Source organism: Marmota monax, unplaced genomic scaffold (assembly GCF_021218885.2).
Source record: "Marmota monax isolate L192 unplaced genomic scaffold, Marmota_monax_Labrador192_F-V1.1 WCK01_AAM20220418_F8-fsc00078, whole genome shotgun sequence".
Classification (NCBI taxonomy): domain Eukaryota; kingdom Metazoa; phylum Chordata; class Mammalia; order Rodentia; family Sciuridae; genus Marmota; species Marmota monax.
Window position 1 is genome coordinate 4,508,681 of NW_026694865.1, and position 17,067 is coordinate 4,525,747.

At 48.3% G+C, this 17,067-nt stretch overlaps 1 protein-coding gene and 1 long non-coding RNA gene across 3 annotated transcripts in view; one reads left to right on the forward strand and one right to left on the reverse strand.

Moving 5' to 3' along the window:
* Smad3 (SMAD family member 3) overlaps window positions 1-10,264 on the reverse strand; it is a 109,004-nt gene extending 98,740 nt beyond the window's left edge. The window contains exon 1 of one of the 2 annotated variants that reach the window (XM_046426663.2): window positions 9,565-10,264. In XM_046426663.2, the coding sequence (XP_046282619.1) occupies window positions 9,565-9,770 (206 nt within the window). In that variant the 5' untranslated portion in view covers window positions 9,771-10,264. The remainder of the gene's footprint in view (window positions 1-9,564) is intronic. The other variant, XM_046426664.2, reaches the window with a different exon arrangement.
* Window positions 10,265-10,487: 223 nt separating this feature from the next.
* On the forward strand, window positions 10,488-13,692 carry LOC124080606 (uncharacterized). Its single transcript, XR_006847743.2, has 2 exons — window positions 10,488-10,741; window positions 11,754-13,692. It is a non-coding gene; the product is annotated as an uncharacterized LOC124080606 (long non-coding RNA).
* The last annotated feature ends 3,375 nt before the right edge of the window (window positions 13,693-17,067 follow it).

Here is a 17,067-nt window from a genome sequence, read left to right on the forward strand (position 1 = left end):
AGCCATGCACGCCTGCATCCCGTGTCACATTTCAAATAGAGAGACTGAGGGAACAAACTGTGAACTGGAATGTGTCCCAGCATCCTACCTTGACAGGTACCTTAATGTGACCTAGAAGACCAGGTTTGAACTTGGAATTCTCTGATCCCTTGGCTTCACAGTGGAATGGGGAGGCCTAGGAAGAACCAGCCCTGGGTGTCAACCTACCCCACCACCATCTTCTACCTTGGGGGCCTCACGAATACCAACTGGATTCCCCAGGACATAAGTCAAAGATCCAGCTGAACCCTCCACCAGGCCCCTGAACCTCTTGCCCAGCCTATAAGCCCACGGGTGTACCCACTGTCCATGGCAGACACCATCTGACCTCAGACAGATGGACCTGAGGATGAGGCCCAGGTAGAACTTAGAAGCAGACACTGGAGCAGCCAACTGAAGGGTCAGGGCCCTGGGTACAGTCTGGACAGAGGAGATACATGTTTGAGATGGGCCTGTCCCTTGGCCCTACACACTCCTTGCCCCATGAAGAGAAGTCCAGCCAAGAGGAGAGACAAGGCATGGCTTCCTAGGCTCACACAGCTCTAGGGACAATCAAAGTTCCCACCACCCAGGTCCAGGACACTGAGGAGACGTGTGTCTACAGCTGACCCTTCTCACTTAACAGCCCAAACCAGGGAGGCAGTACCTCAGGGAGAGCCAGAACTGCCTCCCAACTGGGCCTCCAGAAAACACCAGCAACAATAAACATCACACACTTCCACACACTTACGGGCAGCTATCGGTGACCAGTGCATGAGTCATGGCCTTTCTGCTTCAGGATCTTGCCCATCCCCCACCCCAACAGCACTGATTCATCAAAGTCTGTTTTCAGTACTATTATTTTTAGTCAGCCAAACAATTTTAAAAATGGCAGTAGAAAAGGTGAGGGGGGGGAAGGCAGAAGCACAAAGAATATGAATTATTTGTCTTTCAACAGCCCTAAGTCAACAAGCATGGCCACATACTTTTGGAGTACGTTGGAAGTTCAGTCCCTCACTGCATAAACTGAGGTCCTCCAAATGGTGAGCCCTGAGCACAAGGGGCCGGAGGGGCCCCCTACTGGAGCTGATTGACACCATAAATCCAGTTTCCCCCTTGAAAGGGAAAATGGGCATTCATTGAACACCTACTATGTGCCCTGAGCTACAAATACTAAGTACTTGATCTATCTTATCTCATTCAGGTTGATTTATATGGGGCAGGTGGTTCCAACCCCATTTTACAGAAGGGGAAACCAGACTCAGTAAGTTGATGTTCTGAGGCCACCACATGCCTAGTAGACTCAAAGGGACTACTCTTTCCGCCTTAGTGTGCACTACTTCCTGTCTTCTTCTCCCAGCTGCTCCCCAGGTGAAGAACCTGTATGGAGAGAGGGAAATGGCTACACACCAAATTTAAAGGGGTACACAATCAAATCCACCTGCCCGCCCACGCGTGTGGAGAAGTGAAATGCACCTCGAGTCTGCATCCACTGAGGCTGGGGGAGTTTACAGCAGACAAGAAAGAAGCAGAAGGAAAAACCCAACATCGATCATCAGCTCAGCACTCAGCCTCTCGTAACTACTCAAAAAGTCCTTTCTGGATCCGTTACTCCACATTTGGGTTTAGCCCAGAGGTGATTTTTTAAGGAAAAAATGCCTTTTGGCATTGTTGAGCTGTGACAGCGTAAAAACAGACCTTTAAAAAACACACACCCAGAAAGCATTTCTATTTTCAAAAGTCTGGTTTTCAAAAAGAAATGATGGTAGCCCCTGCAAACTACTAGTCGGCCGGCTGGGCAGCCGGTGACAACGCTCAGCCGTAAAGGCCACGGGGCGATCCCTCTGCAGGTTTCCACGGCAAGCCCATGTGCAGTGTTTCTTCAACAATATTCGAGCCCTCACCACCCGCAAAGCACTCGAGAGAAACCCTCGCCAGCCCTGAGAGCCACGTGACCGAGAGCCAGCGGCTGGCGGAAGAAACTCACTTTTCATTTCCCAGCTGGGGTTTCAACTTGTAACCTCCACGCTGCCTGACAAAGGCTCGTGCTTACGCAATCCAGTGTAGTCTTTCTTTATATAGATGTTTGAAAATAAATAAAGGAAGCTTCCTGGGTAAACGCTGACATATGAGCAAACATTTTCCGCAGGTATCCTCTATAATGCCCACCTCTTCCATGTCACCATTTTTAGGCATCTGTGGTCATTAGTTTAAGAAAACTTCCTGCTCTGAGAATAGCTGAAAATAGCCACAAAGGAAGAAAAACTGCTCTTGGCATCTTAAGCCACGCAGCCTCCACGTCTTTATCCTTGGGGTCAGTTATTTTCATATTCCTTTGTAGTTAAATTTCACTGTTAGACTCCCGGGGTAGGAAGAAGTAGGGAAAAAAACCCAAATTAAAGACTGAATTACAGTTTTGTTATTTTCATTTATATAAACGGACACCAGGCAAAGAGGGTCTTGGAACACGAATATTTAAGATCTCTGGTTCACTGATTAACTGGTCGCATGCAAACAGAAGTGTCCAGAATGCTTACGTGAAGATCAAGTTAGAACCAGAAGAGCCTTCCAGGAGAGCTCAGCCAGTCTGTCTTCCAGTTGAGAAGATCAGAGGCCCAGAAAAGTTATGTGACTTGCCCCAGTTCACACAAAACAGAGCTAGGTCTAGAACCTACCCAGCTCTTCTGACTACTGCCTCCAAAATAATCCCCCCAAAACCTTGCTTATTAGTAATTTTTCTTTGATAACATTTATGGGGAGGAAAAAAAACACTGCTGAGTACACGTTAGCAGAGTCCAGAATTAGCCAAACTTCTTAATTAATAGGCTTCTACTGTGTTTTCATTTTAAACTGAGTCTCTCTGTCAAAACATCGTGCCGCAGTGTGCCACTGTGCCAGGCTGCTGTGGACAGCAGGGGCCTCTGATCATCAGCAGCAGATAGTGGCACTGTGCTGTGGATTTGTTGTTTCTCAAACTGTTAATTAAGTCAAAACAGACAATTATATTTTACACACACACACACACACACACATACACAGAGTTACTTTTGTCAGGAGTCCATAAACAGCAGAGCTTGGGGGATTTGGTCTCTTAACACCAAGAAAACATTATTTACAAATTAGCTCAAGCCTGAACACACACAGCATTATTACAACTCCAAAGAACCCGTGTTCACTAGCCAGTGAACTAGAGGCTATGGAAGGGCAGGGATGGCATCTGCCTCATTCACTGTTTTGTCCCTGTTTCCCAGTGCAGGGGGTCAGTACAGGGCAAGTACACTAAAGACAAGGGTTTGCAGTAATATATTACTTTTTACTTCAAAGAGAAAACATTTAACCAGTGCATTAAGATACACCCCCAGGTCACACTAGCCTTTCCATGCAAGTGACAAGGTAACATTCACAAGAGTGCATTGAACAAGGTCTTTGGATCTTCTTTGTTCTAAAACTTGGAATTGAGTAAAATTTAAAACCAAACTTCTGTGGGTTGGGCTTAGCAAGACAGCTTCCATCTATTTCCAGGAACTATTGTGTTTAAAGATGCTACAGGGGGATTTGAACACCTTCTGTTGCTCCTGGCCCAGGAACTTGTCAGGGGGCAACAGAAAAGCACAGCTCTCCTCAGGGAGGAGCTGTCTGGTCCACACAACACCAACGACTGTATCTGCTGCTAAGCTCCAGGGAACTCCGGGAACTCCAGCAGGCCAGGCCACCTGCACTAAGAGCCCCCTGGGCAGGGCTCCTTCCAGCCAGCCAGCCCTATCAAATGTGAGCTAGGAGGAAGGAATGGAGTTGTTTTCTTGTTTTGCTTCTAAGCAGTCAATACAGCAAAGGAGACAAGGGCAAAACTTAATTAGAACTATTCATGAGCTTGGTTAGGAAAGCTGCATTCCAAACTCACAGAACTTAATGCATGGACCGGGGGCTAGTGGGGAGGTAGAGAAGGCAGAGGAAGGTTAACAGGAGAATCCTGTTTATTTCATAAAGGAGCTCTCACAGAATAATAGCTATACAGTACATCATAAGCATTAAAACTGCCTAATAAATAAACGAATAGAAATTCATGGTCATTCAGTCCATTAAATCGTGTTAATTTTATTTCCATTATAATAACACAGCAATCACAAGTTTACATTGTTAAACCAATGTTTATTTTTTAAAAATTCATTTTAATTGGATTCCTGATGTGATCATTGAAAATCAAATTCTCTAGATTTCACCAACTTCTTGTATTTCTCATCAAAACTCAATAACCATTGTACTCATCAACTTTTTTCTTCAATTAAAAATGATCATTTAAAACTAAATTCTTGCAAAGGATTTTTAAAAACCTATCACTAAAAGTTCTTATGTCCATTCAGAAACTCAGGCTTAGAAAGCTTATTTTCATGAAGTGTTAACTAAAGAAATAAAATGCTAGGGCACTTCCAAATTGAAATGCTGAGCCTCCACAACCATCTGCAAGTTGTGAACTTCCTATTGATATTTGGAGCTCAGCTATCTCAAGGCCCTCCTCCCACCCATTCAGGGAACCTGAATTTCAGGTTTGCAGTAATATATTACTTTTTACTTCAAAGAGGAAACATTTAACAGTGCAGTAAGATACAGCCCCCAGGTCATACTAGCCTTTCCATGCAAGTGACAAGGTAACATTCACAGTAGCACTCAGTTTAGTAAAAGGAAAAAGTTAAACATATCCCTATTCTTGTAGGCAGATTCTCCCCATGGACCAAAAAGTTTCCATGATATCATTCTGGTCCTCTTCTTGGTTTCCCATCACACACGGACTTGCCTCTCTACACCCCCTCCCTCCATAAATAACTGTGTGTCTCCCTACGGCTTGGTACTCCATGTGTCCCTTGGCTGCCATTCCTGTCCTATATATTGGGGCAAGTCTGCCTCCAGCCCTAAACAGGAGCTCATTGAGCACAGGGCCCCTGCTTGGTCATCACAGAAGGGAGCAGATACAAGACTGAACAATTCCATCATGAATGAGCGATACAGACAGAAGCCTAAATATTCACATCTCTCCAGCTCTCTAGTTTACAAACCACTTCCACAGGCTTTATCTCCTCCTGACTATACAGGTTCAGACAGGAAGGCATTAAGCGAATCCCTAAATCCACGCAGATAGTAAAACAGATGGCAGTCATCATTTCATTTTCTACCACAGTGACTTCTACAGCATTTAAAAGATGCATCCTAGCCCCCTTCTCCCCCAAATCCCTCAATACCAGATCTCACATTTCTTCTGATTGCTGGGAATACAAAAGAAATAGCAATTCACTTAAATGATGTCCTATTCACGTTTCCCTTACTGAAGTATAAAGCTCTCCACAAGAAGGGACCTTCTCAAATGTATCTCCGCCTCCTCCCCTGGGGCCTGTAGTATTGACTCAGACATGACATAGGTCCAATAAATATCAATCACTCAACAAAATCTAGCCCTGTAACATCCGATGGGAGCAAGACACTGTGTGTGACACACTTCAGCCCACATGTTCACCACCCAGGTGTAAGCAGAAAGGACAAGGACATTCAAGTGGCTCCTAGGTTCAGCCACAGATCAGGATCAGCCCCCTAGTCAGCTTCTCATTGTCCTGCAGGTCCTCCTCTCCCCAGGCCCCACGTGGAGTAGCCCTCACCAAGGTTTGCAAGCGAGAGCAAGGGGAGGATGGACGGCCCCTGGAGGCTGAAAGTGGGCTTGCAGCCAGCGGTTCACACTGGAGGTGGGAGGATCAAGATGCGGAGAGATCTGAAAGATACTGAGGAGGGCATCCCAGCAGCCTTGGTAACTGGTCTGGGCTAGAACCCTGAGAAAAGAGTATTGAAGATGAATCTCTTTTCCCCTCTCCCCCAGGCAAAAGGAGTTTGCAAAATCCTAGGAGATAACAGGAGGCTAAACTCAAAGATCAGGTGCACAGACAGGGAAGAGATGCTGTGTGTGACACCAGTGTTTGGTTCACTTTTTTCTCTTCTGTCTCTGGGCTTAACACTGACACAAGGAAATCAAAATTCCCTTTCAAACAAACAGTGCTCCAACACCTGAGCTATATCCTCAGCCCCTTTTTTTCTTTCTATTTTGAGACAAGGTCTTGATAAGTTGCCCACACTGGCCTCCAACTTTGCAATCCTCCTGCCTCAGCCTCCTGAGTAGCTGGGATCACAGGCATGCCCCATTGTGCACAGCCACTACAACTTGTCAGTGTGTATGAGAAAAGGAGGGTTAGGTGTGCTCAACTCCTTATGACTGACCTAACATTCTCTCAGTGGCAAGAGCTTCAACCCATTCCTTATGAACTTGGGAGGAGACACCTGCAGCTTCCACCAGGTCCTTGAGCCTGTGCCCAAGTTCTGCCCATCCACCAAGTTCAGTATCCTGACAACTACTTTGTGCTATATCTAAGAGGCAAGCTCCTCCACTTTGCTGGCCCATCTTTGTGACAGTCTTTAGCCTACATGCCAGTTAAGTCTGCATCACTGACACTGTCCTGATCACTAAAATGGCTCAAACCAGGGGAACAGAGAAACCCTATTCAGTCCATAGTATCCAGCTATAATTGTCAAATGTTGCTGCTGCTATTCACAATTCCATATTAGCCAAAATCTGCCTGTCATAATCTCTTTATACTAAGGGCTCCTTAAACCCCAGAGTCCAGATCTTGCAGAGTGTTCTGAAATACCCTGTGCCCCATCCCACACACAGGGGGATGACTAAGTTAAACATTTTCCTTTGTCTACTTTCCAAAGCCCCAGTTCTCAAAGTCATCATGAAGACAGCAATGTGACAATACTGAAACCTATGGGGCTTGGCAGACATATAAATATGGCTTGTGGTTTTCTATCCATGACCAAGATGGCAGCAGCTGTTGCCAGGGAGATGAGGTGATCCCAGTGACTTGGGCAAAAAATCCAGGGATGGGGCCAATGAGGTGGCTCACGTCTGTAATTCTGGCAGCTCAGGAGGCTGAGACAGGAGGACTGTGAGTTCTGCCTCAGCAATGGTGAGGCACTTAGCAATTCAGTGAGACCCTGTCTCTAAATAAAATACAAAACAAGGCTGGGGATGTGGCTCAGTGGTCAAGTGGTCCTGAGTTCAATCCCCAGTACCAAAAAAAAAAAAAAAAATCCAGGGATGAAAATTTATTTTGTCTGGATCTACCCAAGTACTAGGGTTTCTCTGAAAAGATTTTATACACACAAACACACACACACACACACACACACAACACTTAGGTCTGAGGGATATGGCTCAGTGGCAGGGCTCTTGTCTATTTTATGCAAGGCCCTGGGTTCCCAGCACTGCAAATTAAAACAATAACAAACAAAAAACAAACAAAAAAAAAACTCCTTTAGCATTAAGTCCTCTCCAGGTAGGGAGAAGATGCCCCAGTCCTAAGTCAGGAGAAGGCCAAGGGGCAGGCGGGCTGGAATTCTCAGAAACCTTCCAAGAGTTCACAGGCCTCAGGCTATGCAAGAGAGAAAGGCAGGCCACAGCAACCCCCCACCCCCAGCAGGAGGCAAACTTTTACCCCGGCAAGGTGTCTCTCCAAGCTGTCATCAGCCCAGTGGCTAAAGTATCACCTTCCCAGCAGAGACACCACCTACTCCAGGCCTAGGGTGCTTAAGCACTCAGCAGGGAATGCTGCTCAGAATGTCAAAAGTCTAGAGCAGCCTGGGGTCCCAAGGAGCACCTCGGGTCAGAATGCCACGTCTGCCAGGCCCAGCCTTCCCACCTCTCTCCTCCAAAGTTCTCTCTACTTTAAAAACAAGATCGTCTTCGCCTGCATTATCTATTTTCCGGAGCTCAGTTTTTTTCTTTCGGCCTTTCTTCGAGGACCTCATAAAACCATGTGAAAGCGCTTTGTAAATTGTGAAACCCTTTCCACAGCTGTGTGTTTTATAATTGATACCACTTTTCCTCTGTTTCAATGCATGAAGAATTTGTCCTCAATGCACGCAGGCAGATTAGGAGTAGGCAGCTTTTACAGACCCCCTCCTCAGATGGAGAGGTATCAACCCACACATCCAACCTCCCCAGCCCCACCAAAAGAATAAAGAATTAAGAACCAGACCTGGGACCAAAACCCAGATTTCTCTGACCATCACATCACCTCCTCTGAAGTCAATTCTGGCTCCTGATCACTCGCCCAGGGCGCACTCCCCAGACAGCACACCGCCTTCTCTCCCCCCTTTATTGACTGGATCCACCCAGTTTTTAAAAAAAAAAAACAAACTATTTTTTAAGTCAGCATTCCCACCATATGTGGCATTTATTTCCAGGGAAGGCCAGCCCTGGGTTCCCATGGACAGATGTTGCTTTGTGCCTGCCTGAAACGGCTGGCAGCTTTTGCACAGCTGCCCCAAGCAGGTGGCCAAGGATGGAGTTTACCCCTGGCCCAGAAGAGAGAAGGACAATCCCTGCCAAACTCAGGCCTGAGGAGTCCTCTATTCATCCTTCTGCAGCCCGGGACCCCCAAGAAACCCACCCCCACCCAACCGCACATTCTCTCTCCCCACCTTGGTTCAGAATCAGACTTCAGGGGGACTGAGAGGCAGGAGCAGGAGACCAAGGTACCCTGGCCCCCGATGCCCTGCCAGGCACAGCTAAGCTCAGGAAGGCCCTGAGAGTGGAGAGAAGTCACTGACCCCTTCTATCAGCCATCTGTGAGCTCCAGCTCGATCTAGGTAGCGCGATGGAAGCATAAAGGAGGTCCGGACAGATGGCAAAGCGCTTTAGGAAGGAAGGCTGTACAGGAATGCGAGGGCCCAAGCGAGGCCCGCACTGGGGCATGTTTTGTTATCAGTGGGACGCTAACCTCTTCTATCGATATGCAATCTCAGACTAAAAAGAAGGCAAAAAGTCAGAAGTGGGGTGGGAAGTGGGGGAGAAGACCCTATTTTCTGCCACTTGTCTTTCCCACTTGAAAGTCAGAGCTCTGTGCTGTAACTAAAGTGCGTGCATGCACAGGGGGCGGGAGACTGGCACAACCGAGTCTAAAAATACTCGATAAAAATGCTAATCCCGAAGGCAAAGAAAGAACGAAGAAGGAATCTGTCAATCACCAGGCTCCCGCTCCTCACCCACAGCCCCAGCTGTACCGACTGCATTCCTGTAGAGGAAAGAAGTGGGGGGACAGCACTGAAGAAAAGAAAGGGAGAGACACCACCACCTCCACGAGCGCGGGCCGCCGCGGGGCGGGAGGCGGCGGCGGAGGAGGGGCTCGGCCCGCGGAGCCTAACAAAGCGGGCCTCAACTTGGAGCCCGCAGCTCCAGGAATGGGGGACCAATCCCAGAAGCACCCCCTTTTCCGGAGGTGGAAAACGAATGTGAAGTCTGGAAATCAAAGTGCCGCGTGGAAGCCCCAGGCTCCGAATCTTGGCAAATCCAGAGAAGGTTTTGTTTGGGGTCTCTCCGCTCTCTCCTTGGCCGCACTCACAAGCCCCCCCTTATACACATACACACACGCACTCCTTCTCTTTCTAGCTCAGCCGGGCCGGCCCCGCCGGGCCGGCGCTTCCCCCTGGTCCTCCAGGGGCCCCCACCTGGGGATGGTGATGCACTTGGTGTTGACGTTCTGCGTGGTGATGGCCTTCTCCAGTTCATCCAGCTGCCCCGTCTTCTTAAGCTTCTTGACCAAGCTCTTGACCGCCTTCTCGCACCACTTCTCCTCCTGCCCGTTCTGCTCGCCTTTCTTCCAGCCCAGCAGGCGCTTCACGATCGGCGGGGTGAAGGGCAGGATGGACGACATGGTTGGGGAGGGAACGCAGGCGGAGAGGGGCGCCCCCGGCGGGGCTGAGAGCGGCGGGACGCCGGGGGCGCGGAGCCCGGGCCGGCCGCGCAGCCCAAACTTCGCCTCAACTCTCGGCGAACTTGCCGGTGCGCTGGGCCGGGCCGCGGCGTTGCAGCCTGCGGGTCTCGGCGCGCGGCCCTGTGCCTGAGCGGCTCCCGCGACAAGGAGAAGAGCTGCGCGGGGCGGACGGGCCGGCGGACGGCAGCGGCGCGGGATCGAGAAGGCCCCAATCGCGGGGCGGAGGCGGCGGCCGCGAGGCTCGGAGTGGCAGCAGAAAGTTTGGGTTTCCGCACGGAGTGGCTGTTTGGGTGCCACCTCCGGGAAAGAAAGTCCAGCCCCCAGCCAAACTTTGCTCGCCTTGCTCGCTTTGATGCGCAGATCCCTCCGCCTCTGCGGCCTCGCCTCCCCGCTGCCCTCCTCCTCCTCCTCCTCCTGCCGGCTCGCTCGCTCGCTGGGCAGGTCCCGGGCGTGCGCCGCGCTCCCGCTCCCGCTCCCGCTCCCGCCCGCTCCCAGTCTATGTTTCATGCAAATCCGCGTGCAGCCTCCTTTCCAAGCGCTGTCACCGCCCCCTCGCCGCCGGGGCTCCCCGCCTCCTCCCCCGCGCCCCGCCGCCTCCTCCCCCGGGCGCCCTGCCGGCCCCCAGCTCCGGGGAGGACACCCGCCTGCCTCCGCCCTGCGCCCAACACGCCCACGTGGGCGACCCGGCACTGCTGAGGCCCCGGCCCGAAGCCGTGCGGGCGTGGAGAGGAAGTTCTGGGAGTGGGGTGGCGAGAGGGGCCCCTGGCGGGCAAGCAGAGCTCGGGCCTCGCGTCCGCTCTGGGATCCCAGGCTGAAGAAGCTCCGTCGCAGTTGCGGGCCAGAGAGGGTTAGACTCGGCTGGCGGTGGTGCCCCCAGAAGATCCGGACCCAAGACGCGGCGCACGCGGAAGGTTGGAGGCCCTGGAAGTCGGGGCGCGCTGATCCCGGTCTGGGGCCTTGGCTGGCGCCAACGACCTGGGGGCTGTTTTTATTTTCTCAGCGATGAGATCACTCCGACTGACAGCCCCGAAGCTGTGTGCGGAGGAGGGAGTTGGAAGGGGGAAAAGTAGACTTTTAAAAGTGGAGTATTGGGTACCCCAGTGACAATCTGAACAATAGCTGGAGCCAGGGGTCTCTTGGGCCCTGTGAGCCAAGCACTTGTTAGAAAATGGGCCTCGGAGACATCCCTTGAGTTCAGGAAGAAATGAAGGGGGGGGAAGATTTAGAATTTATTTGGGGGAAAATTTAAGGGGTATTAGAAAAACTCTGATACAGAAAGATCCGAAATTCGATACCAAATAACTAGGAAAGGGAACTTTGTTTCCAAACCAATGAACAAAAAAGTGGGGGGCAGAGAATACTACTTGGAAGTTGATGTGTTTTTAAGTTAGCTTAGGTGGGAAGCCCGGAAACCGTGGCACGTTGGAGAGCTGTGGGGCTTTTCTCCCACCAGCAGAATTCAGGGGCCTCTGCCCACAGGCCCCCCAGCGCCTTCCTCCTACCGCCTCCCCTATCAGGCAGCCGGCGGCTTAGGCTTTTGTTTGTTTTTAACAGCAGGAAACCCCCCATGGTGAGAAAGAAGTTATCTCCAAACCCTGGTGCCGGTGGGGAGTTACAAAGCCCTGTGAGGTGTGGCCGGATCCACAAAGTCAGCTCAGAAGCTGCAGGGGACTTGCCCTTTCACAGAGGATGGCCTCCCACTAGCTGTCAGGGGCGGCCGCTTCTCTTTCCCCTCTGAACTCCCTGCTTGCTGGGACCTGAAAGGAGAAATCTTAAGCCTCATCGAAGCTGGTTCCAGCGCTGCTGATCCTATTTGTTGGTGGCAGCTGTAGTCTTGCGTTTTGCTGTCCTATTCCCAGCCCTTAGGAAGAGAGATCAGGATAGAAGGCAGTTGACATTTATTAATTGCCGTCTTCATTCCAGATAACCCAAGTGCTGCCCTCTGAAGTAATCTGCACAGTAGTCCCTGAAGTAGATGTCCTTATTCTTCACATCTATGAATGAGGCACCTGAGACACGGAGAGATTTCTGGACTTCTGGGGATCCCACATGGCAGAGCTGGGGCTTAAGCTCAGGACTTTGTGAGGCCTTATTCCGAAATTGCCATTGCACCCAGCTGCCTCATAGAGCAAGGCAGAGGTGACTTTGTTAAGAGAGCTCTTTGCAAAACAAAAGTTCTTTATCCAGGCACACTATTGTGAGAGCTTAAGAAATGTTTGCTTGTGGTGACATGGGCTACAAATAGCTTTCCTCACAGTCTCCTAGGTCTGCTGTGGGACCCTAATGTGAAAGCCTCACTGAAAGAGAACCAGCAGCTGTGGAGTAGTAGACCACACCTTGGGACCCAGGAGTGGTGTGGTGCAGGGAGCCGAGTTCAGGCTAAGGCATCTATGGAGCATCTCAATGCAGCCCTCCTGCTCAGGTCTGGGAACTCTGAAAGATACCAGGGGACCTAGGGAAGCACCAAGGAGTGGGGTCAGGGTGTGCCTGAGTGGGCAGAGGATACAGAGGGACCCTTGCAGTCATCATCTTGCAGACAATGGTTAATTTTAACCCAAACCTCAAATCCAGCAAGGCCAGCCCTTGAGAGTCAGCCAGAATACAAGTTCAGGCTCCATCACCAACTAATGTGGCTTTGGATCCTGGCTCTTTTCCTCCTTCACTTTGCTGAGCATGTGTTCTCTCAGCTGTAAGAATGGAACTAAGGATTCTTATGGTGCATAGTGGTGAATTCAGAAAGAGAATCATACGCATCCTGCTCCAGTACAACCCCTCATCTTACACAAAAGAGAGCCAGTTTGCACTAGGGAGGGAAGCAGCCCAAGAGAGATTCAAGGATTAAATGGAGTGGAAGGGCCTGATGTGTACCTCACCTTCTAAACTCATGGCATTGGAAGGGACCTTGTTCAAGCCCCTCATTTTCCTGAGGGGAGGAAAAAACTAGTCAGCCAACTAGTTAGTGTGACTGAACCATGCATGCTTTCCCACATTTCCTTTCCAAGGCAGCATTGTTGTGACAGGGTCTGCTGGGTGTGCAGAAAAATAAAAAGCTGGACCCACATGGGAATCTGATGGTGCTGTCTCTGGGCTAGTTCTTTCTCCTCCAGTGAGAAAAGTTGAATAAGCCCAGTGTCACAAAACCCCCTAGGAAGAGTGAGAAGTTACTTTTTCTCAGTTCCAAGAGACCCTTACATGCCCTCCCCAGTTTGGGTGATAATGGGTAAGTGGCTACTGATGGATGCAACTCTGTTCTGGCGCCTGGTTTCCTGGGGCCCAGCCAGTCCTGCTTTGCAGAGGTTGTCCTTGTCCTTGGAAGGGAAACATTAGCCCAGTTAATTTTTCATCATGGTAAGTGCAAAGTTCAGGAGAGGTGGGATGGGGGTGGAGGCACAGCTCTGTCTCCCTGGGAATAGTCAGCCCTATCAGGAGCCTCCAGACAGACATGCCAAAGCATGTTTGGAGCAGCTCCCAGGTGGAACCCTGGAGAGAAACGAACACCTGACTTGGGTTATGTTTTTTTCCCATTAGCCAAAGGGTGTTTAATCAGCAAGTGGTGAGTCTAGAAAGAACATTGGGATCATTCTGTCTTCATTTTACAGAGACAGAAAGGGATATCTGAGGAAGGGAGGTGAGCAGGTTGGAACTAGAACTCTCCTGAGCGTGTCCTCACCCAGAAGAGGGCCTCTACCTACAGCCAGGTCTCTGTAGCTCTTTATAGCACCTTACCCAGTGGGCTCTCCTGGTACCAGACAACCTGGGTTAAACTTCCATCTTCACCACTTCCAGCTGTGTAACTTAACTCTTATGTGTCAGTTTCCTCGACCATATAATGGGAATGGTAATAAAATTGCTTCTTAGATTATGCGTGGAATCAAATTAAATTGGCTGTGTCAAGAGCACATAGTAGGTTCTCAACATACATGGATATGGCTGATGCATAGGATAGAGCATCATACAAGAACTAGAAGTTTCATGTACATAAGACAAATGAATGATTCCTAAAAACAGTTTGGAGGGAAAATAGCCACAGTGAAATGAATAGCGTAATGCCACCTGGGTAAAACATCACATACAGGCCTGGGGCTGTGGCTTAGTAGTAGAGCACTTGCCTAGCACATGTGAGGCACTGGGTTCAATCCTCAGCACCACATAAAAAAAATAAATGAATCAATAAAATAAAGGTATGGTGTCTATAACTAAAAAAAAATCATGTGCAAAACAACAATGCATATTTTGAAAGAAGTCATACAAACAAAAAGTAAACACACATTGAGATGGCTATTTTTAAAAAATAAAATAACAATTGTTGTAGAAGATGTAAGGAAATTGGAACTCTTACTCATTGCTGGTAGGAATGTAAAATAGTGCTTGCCTCTGTGTATGGTACTTCCTCAAAAAATTCGTTAGGATCACTATATGATCCCTCTATGATCCAGCAACGTGTGGGTATATACATAAAAGAAGTGAAAGCAGGTGCTCAAAGGTATCTGTGCATGCCATGTTCAGAGCAGCATAGTTCACAATAGCCTCAGGTGGAAACAACAATAGCCACAGGTTGAAATGCATTAAGAAAAATGTTTCTGCAACCAATGAAATATGTGGTGTATACATACAACAAGATTCCGATTAGTGCTACGACATGGATAAACCTTGAAAACATTATGCTAAAAGAAATAAGCCAGTCACAAAAAGATTTAAAAGTCACTTACAGACGTACCTAGAATAGTACCCAGGGGAGCTTAACCAGTGAGCTTCATCCCCAGCCATTTTTGTATTCTATTTAGAAACAGGGCCTCACTAAGCTGTTTAGGGCCTTGCTGAATTGCTGAGACTGGCTTTGAACTTGCAATCCTCCTGCCTCAGCTTCCCAAGCCACTGGGAATACAGGCGTATGCCATTGCACCCAGCCAAGAGTAGTCAGATTCTTAGAGACAGTGTAGATGGAAGTCTGAGGGGTCTGAGGGGAAGGGGAATGCGGAGTTGTGGTTGAATGGATGTGGAATTTCAGTTGGGGAATGTGAAAAAGTTCTGGGGGTGGATAGTGGGAATTCTCAAAAAACAATGTGATTGTATTTACTGCCACAGGACTGTACACTTAAAATGATAAACTTTATACACTTTTGCCTCAGTAAAAATCAATAGGAATAAAAAGATCCATGAACACAGTAGAACAGGTATGCAAGGGTGGGTATCTGGGAATAAGGGATGAGGCCAAAGAGGGAAAAATAAATGAGTGAATTCAGGGCTCTATAATGATTGACACCCTCGGCTCCCGAGCTGCACATTTCAAAGTGCTCTGTATATGTTAGTAAATATGCTAATTTTCTGTGGTATGCTCAAATGTCAATACCTGTGGCTTCCAGACTAATCTAGTTGAGGATCATGACTTTTCACCTTTGGAGAAATTATTTAAAATGTTTGTCTCACAGTATCCCTAAGAGAGTGCAGGATCAGGCGTCATCCCCTCTGACAGCTTAGGGAGCAGAGGGCAGCAGACTGACGCCATTTGTGGGTTTGCCTGTGCCAGGCTCAGGGCCTGGGACTTGAAGGATGTGGTCATATTTAAAGTTCTCACAGCCTCTGCAAGATGATTGTTATTGCTGTTTCAGGAAGGAGGGACCAGGAAAGCAGGGAGTTGAGCTGCTGTTGACCCAAACTGGACTAACCCTGGACTGCTGATCCCTGACTACCAGCCCAACCTGGGGTTTTCTGTCCCCAAAGCTCTTGGCATGGTGTCCAATGATGATTGCAGAACATGCCTGGAAGATCAAGGCTCTGCAAGAAGGAGCTGGGGATAGATGCTATCCAAGGAAGGCACTTAGAGGGACCAGGTCTGATTCAGGGAGGCATTAAGCAGAGATTAGACGTGGGGCGGTGGCTGCCGTGGGAGGACAGTCCAGGCCCATGGGAGTCCAGGGCAGAGTGCATGGAGCTATCTTGAGTTCACTTGCAGGAACTCCTTCCTGGCCTTTGAAAACTGCATGTCTAGGAGTCAGGGGCCAGGAGAGGATCTTAGTACTATGGGGTTGTATGTGTATGCTTTAAATTTTACTATTTATGTCCAGGTGTGTTGATCACTCTCTTCATACATACAGGTGATGTTGAGATTCTGGTGTGTGCGTGTTAGTGGTCTCCATCTGCCCACGCATTTCAGGCCCTTCTAATTCAAATCTCATTCTTTCAGAGTTCAGTCCTAGTTGTTTAAGTGAAATAGGTACATGTCTGAGTTTTCTCCCCACATTCATGTGTCTTTGTTTTTGCATACATTTTGTATGTATCTAGATATTTATAGAGGTCATTATGTTTTCCCTTTCCTGTTTTCTAGGACAGTAAGAGTCACAAACATTACTTGGCTCTGTCTGAGCACCTCCCTCAGTTCATGGTTCAGTGTGCAGGGTGGACCTAAAAAATAGCAGTTGGAAAATTGTTCTTTCATTATCATTTGTTTTTAAAAACACATGTGTATGAACAGCCATCAAAGACGATGCCCTGAAATGAACTATGGTTCTATAAAAGTGGTGAGATTGTATACCTTTGTTATTTTTAATGTTGGCATGTTGTTTTTACTTAAAAAAAAAAAAAAGCAGTAGAGGTAAATCCCAAAGGAATTTAAAGCAGGAACTTGGACAGATATTTATACACCCATGTGCATAGCAGTGTTATTCACAGTAGCCAAAAAGTGGAAACAACCCAAGTGTCCATCAACAGGTAGATGGATAAGCAACTGCAGTGTATGAACACAAAAGAATATTATTTGACCTTGATAAAAAAGAGGTCGCTTCTAAAATGTGCTAAAACCTGAATGCACCTAGAGAACTTTATAAGTTAAATAAGCCACTCACAAAAGGACAAATATTGCATGATCCTACTTATATGAGATACTTTAGTCAGATTCATAGAGACAGAAAAAAGAATAATGGATTCCCAGAGCTGGGGGAGGGGAAATGGGAGTTAGTGTTTAAAGTGTACAGAGCTGTAGCTCATCGGTGGAGCGCTTGCCTAGTGCGTGTGAGGCACTGGGTTTGATTCTCAGCACTGCACAAAAATAGATAAATGAAATAAAAGTATTCTGTCCCTCTACAACTAAAAAAAATGTTTTAAGAAAGTGTACAGAGCTTCAACTTTAGAGGAGGAAGCGTTCTAGAAACGAATGGTGGTGGTCGGAGCAGAACTTATGAACGTATTTGATGCCACTGAACTGTACATTTAACAATGGCAGAGCTGGTAAATTTTGTCA